At 29.7% G+C, this 4676-nt stretch overlaps 1 protein-coding gene and 1 long non-coding RNA gene across 2 annotated transcripts; one reads left to right on the top strand and one right to left on the bottom strand.

Annotated features, from left to right (window-relative positions):
* On the bottom strand, nt 1499-1711 carry LOC109342299. Its single transcript, XR_002107046.1, has 2 exons — nt 1601-1711; nt 1499-1560 (listed from the first exon to the last, which is right to left on the bottom strand). It is a non-coding gene; the product is annotated as an uncharacterized LOC109342299 (long non-coding RNA).
* LOC109342296 (EPIDERMAL PATTERNING FACTOR-like protein 2) lies at nt 1602-2485 on the top strand. The gene is made up of 3 exons (XM_019580309.1): nt 1602-1719; nt 1790-1824; nt 2029-2485. Exons 1-3 carry the CDS (start codon nt 1605-1607, stop codon nt 2272-2274), a joined length of 396 nt encoding a protein of 131 aa, XP_019435854.1. The 5' UTR covers nt 1602-1604; the 3' UTR covers nt 2275-2485.

The following is a 4676-nucleotide window of genomic DNA, read 5'->3' as shown; positions in this document are numbered from 1 at the left end:
ACGAAGTGCTGATTGACACTAGTTATATATAAAACCAATACTATAAATAACTACTATGATATAATTTTTCACATTCCAAAATTACTCTTTTGTAACTCTTTCATTAATAACCATCATAAACTTCCAAATATTACTTTTATTCTTTTTCACAATACATCTATTCTTCCACACATTTTCTTATTTTTATTTTTTTCTTCTCCAATTCTATATTTGATTATTTTTTTACAATTTTTGTCTCTATTGAGTTTTTATGTAAAATTTCTTACATTAAATTATTTTCTTTAAAGAATGTAACATAAAAATGATAAAAAATAAGAATATAGATCGATAGATACAAAATGTCAATCGACACGCTAATAAATATAAAGAGTATTTGTGGAGGAATGATACACTATTATAAAGATTCAACTAATGGTTTAATAATGAAATTTCACATAAGATATATATTTTTAATAAATATGATAAATGTAATAAAATTATAAAATTAATATTATTATTTGTAACATATAAGTGTATAACTAAATGAGGATGATCTACTTACTCCAAACTAACCATCAATTATAGGAAAATTCAATAGTTTGAATTAGTGAGTAGATCTAAATCATTAGATATCTATATAATTGATGGCTAAGGTGGAAAGTAAGTTTAAAAAACTTACTTTTGGAATAGATGACTCTAACTAAATTATTGAAATGTCTCTCGAAAAAGTTAACAATCACATTTAAAACATAATTGTATATATGGTATAATTGTCATACTATATCATAAGAAGATTGATTCACTAGTTTAACTATTGAACCGGCCAGTATTTATAAATTATAACCATGTTATTTAAACTAATTAGATATTATGATTTTTTTTTTCCTTCTAAATTGTGAATTATAAACAGCCACATAATGAGTATAAGTTAAACCCCAAAATCTATATACTGTATAAGAAATGCAGAACCCAAAATTCACAGCTTTAAATGCATGTCTGTTAGTGGGAACTTGTCCCTCACATCTGGTGAAATTTGTGGCGTTTTGCTGTTTCTGGTCCTATTTGTCTTTAATATCATCTTCTTTCTTATTTGCTTCTTCTTTTAAAACCCCATTATTACATGATCTTAGTCTATTGTTGAGTGGTGGCTCTTTTACCAAAGCTAAGGTGTTTCCCTTTTCGGTGCTCCTCATTTTTCTATCCCCTCTGCATTTTTCTCATTTGTCTTTCTATGTTCCATCACTTCAACCAACATATAAAATCAAAATCTTAACAAATAAATATATTGTTTCCTAGTTCCTATAGTACCATTCAGTTAATGACTAAAACTCGAAGAGATAAGTCACTATTAAAACAAAAAGAAAATAACATACTATGAGACTTTAAATACTTACCGGAAATGAAATAACATTTTTGCTATTGAAATTAAAATAAAAAAATAAGAACTTCCCTTTCTTGTACCTACCCAAGAAGATCATATTCCTTAGTCTTATATCTAGTCTCTTCCTCCTCCTTTTTATTTTTCCCTATAATTGGACCCATTTCATATTTTTTTTCTAACTCTTTTTCTCAAGTTTTTTTCTTAGTCCACATACTTCCCAAGCTTACAGAAGTTCTTTACTTCAATGGGGCTTGATCATAATCATCATGTTATTTGTGGTCAAAGACTTGGCTTCATTACCATTTCTCTTCTATTTCTCATAATTTCAAGCTGGATCCAGCAAGGTTTAGTCACTGAAGGTATATAGTAAGTAACTTTTGATGCTGTTTAGTGAGTAAGTTGACATTAATATTCTCTATGTTCTAACAGGTAGAAAGACTCAGAAACAAAGTGGTTTTCGCCAGGTAGAATTTCCCTAGCTCTTTTTTTTTCGGGCAAATGTTAGTAAGTTAATATTTTTTGTTGTGGGTGAGACTCGAACCTGAACTTCCTTCACTCCATTCCTTAAATCCTTCATCATATCCATCAAACTAACTCCCATTTCTCTACCTCTTCTCACCAAGAAAACACTGCATTTAATTACATAGAATTTGTGATGTTTTGTGTAGAATGTAGGTGAGGAAAAGATAATACTAAGGGCACAAATAGGGTCAAGGCCACCAAGATGTGAAAGAAGGTGTAGGACATGTAGGCATTGTGAAGCAATTAAGGTACCTACAAACCCTCAAATGCAGAATGGGAAGATAAGCTCTTCAAAGCTCTCTACAATTGCTTATGCAAGGGGAAATGATGATTCTAATTACAAGCCTATGAGTTGGAAGTGCAAATGTGGGGACCTCATTTTCAACCCTTGATTCCTTTTTTGTGCCACATTTTTGTGAATTCTCTGTATATGAATGAATGTACAAATTTTAAGTTATTCATTCTCCTTGTTTCTTTTATGGAGCCTCTAATTACCTCACTGTGAGGAACAACAACTTTTAGTCTAATGTATTATGTACTTAATTATTATCACTGGTGGTTGCTAATCTATATCTAACATGCAACTTGCAGTGTGATCTATTACTGCTTGTGTTTCTGTTGTTCTAAACAACACATTGTTTTTTCAGAAACTTAATTTTAAGGGTTATTTTCCTTTATTAAGTTATTAACTTGCAAAGAGAAACATGCTTGGTTTAACTGTTTCCATCATTTCTAAGCTTGTAAAATGCAAATAAAGACAGGAAGGACTGACCAAGGAGTCTTAAGTTGTCCAGATAGTGAAGAGAAAGAATGTAAGGAATGAAATGTAAGAGGTTATGGATTCAAGCCCAATCATCAATAAAAAATGAGTTATAAGATACTTTGATGTTGAAGGTGAAAGAAATTAAGTCTTACATACAAAAAAACTAACATACTAACAACTAACAATTGCGGATTAAAAATATAAAAAATAAAAGACAAGATTGACCAATTCTCTTGTCTTATTTTCTTTGTTGATATACATATAAATAATTTAATATTTATGTACTGTCATAAATTTTTATAATATTATACCATTTATTTATATTGCTTTTACTCAAGAATCAATGACAATTATATATAATAATAAGTGGTATTGTAAAAATAGGGTTATTGCATAAATATTAAATTCTTTCTTCTAACCCCTCTTTTTTATATCTTACTGTATAAGGGTTGATTAAAAAACCTTTATTTTAAAAACACTAACATATACTATCAATGATTAAAAAGTGGTATAAAAATGATGTTAATATACTGAAGATGAATATATACATGATAGACATGGTTTTAAGTTGAAAAGGATTTCACCATCTAACATGGTCCCAGCTAGGATTGAGGCATGCCCCATGAGGTTAAATTAAAGTGGCTAATCAATACATTCAATTCCTTTTTTTGTGATATCAATACATTTAATTTTTGAAAGTTCATTGCCATGCCATGCAGTACTCTCTTGTTTTTAGTGGTGTTTTTTTTATGTACTTTCTGGCTAGATCAAAACCCCTGCACTATGAAATCAAAATAGGCAACAAAATAAAATTGACGTGCTAACTTTTGATTGTCCTCTTGATTTTGGTATTTTATGCAACCCCCAAACTTGAAAGAGATATTGCTTCCTTACTAGTTAGTGTTTGTCCTGAACAAGTATTGAGCTGCTTTCATTTACATTGTTCATCTGCTCTGTACAATATACATTACATTGTGGAATAGATATCTCTTGTCTAAATTCAGTCTCATATATTGTCTCGTGCCATTGAAAACATTCAACATATTAATTAAAAAAATTAAATCTTTATTATTATTGTTATTTTTTTATTAGCACGAAACATGATTTAAGACAACAGATATTTATCCAAACTTATAGGTGGGCATTACCTCCACCATTTAAGAGGAGAACTTGAATTTTATAACATAACCTTATATATAGGTTAGATCAACCAATCAATGTAATAATGTAAAATGTAATTCACAAATGACTAAAAGCTACCACCTACCATTTGGTTTTAATTTTTAAAGACTTTGAAGTCTAACATTTTTGTGAATAATATAAAAATGTACCTGGCATTGGGGCAACTGGTATATATATGGACCTAGAAATTTAAGTTGTCCATCAACTTAAACTATGACATTATTTTAGTAAACAAAAAATATTAATTATAATTAAACAATAATGGTATTAAACCCTTACAACTAGAATATGTACAACCTTATTATATCAATACTTAAATTCAATCAAATATTGGAGGCAATATTGTAAGAAAAATTGAGGCACATGTGTTAGATATCAGTGGCCTAGGCATACCGGGGGTTGAATAGGTGCGGCGGAGCTCAAGTTCCACTTTTTGGTTTTTACACACTTGCTGAAAAATGCACAGTTAATCGATTAACCAGTGAGCTTAATCAATTAAATCAAAACAAAAACAAAATGATCAGAACAACAACTTGCACAGTGATTAACCAACACACAGGCAGATATACAACATATATTTTTATACAAGATTGACAATGATATAGCAAGATATAAACATGCCAAATATCAGCTTCAAACTCGAATTAAAATATCTTGAAATATAAAAGAGAAAGTGGTAGAAAAGATTGCGCAAGGATTTTATCCTCGTTCATTTTAATGTCCACTGCAAAACTACATTTAGTCCTCCCCTCTGATCTGGGAGATTTTCCTTCTTCACTATAGAACACAATGTATGTTACATACACGCTTCCAATTACAAGACTCGAACGCTCCTTTCTTGGAACCCAA

This window comes from Lupinus angustifolius, chromosome LG01 (genome assembly GCF_001865875.1).
Source record: "Lupinus angustifolius cultivar Tanjil chromosome LG01, LupAngTanjil_v1.0, whole genome shotgun sequence".
NCBI classification, from domain to species: domain Eukaryota; kingdom Viridiplantae; phylum Streptophyta; class Magnoliopsida; order Fabales; family Fabaceae; genus Lupinus; species Lupinus angustifolius.
Note: the sequence above shows the minus strand (reverse complement) of the source record. Positions and strands in the feature narration are given on the sequence as shown.

Bases quoted from the DNA above. Each gene is read 5' to 3' on its own strand.
- LOC109342296 (XM_019580309.1), top strand. From the start codon at position 1,605: ATGGGGCTTGATCATAATCATCATGTTATTTGTGGTCAAAGACTTGGC. The intron at 1,720-1,789 runs GTATATAGTAAG...ATGTTCTAACAG, and splicing joins GCAAGGTTTAGTCACTGAAG to GTAGAAAGACTCAGAAACAA. The intron at 1,825-2,028 runs GTAGAATTTCCC...TGTTTTGTGTAG, and splicing joins AACAAAGTGGTTTTCGCCAG to AATGTAGGTGAGGAAAAGAT.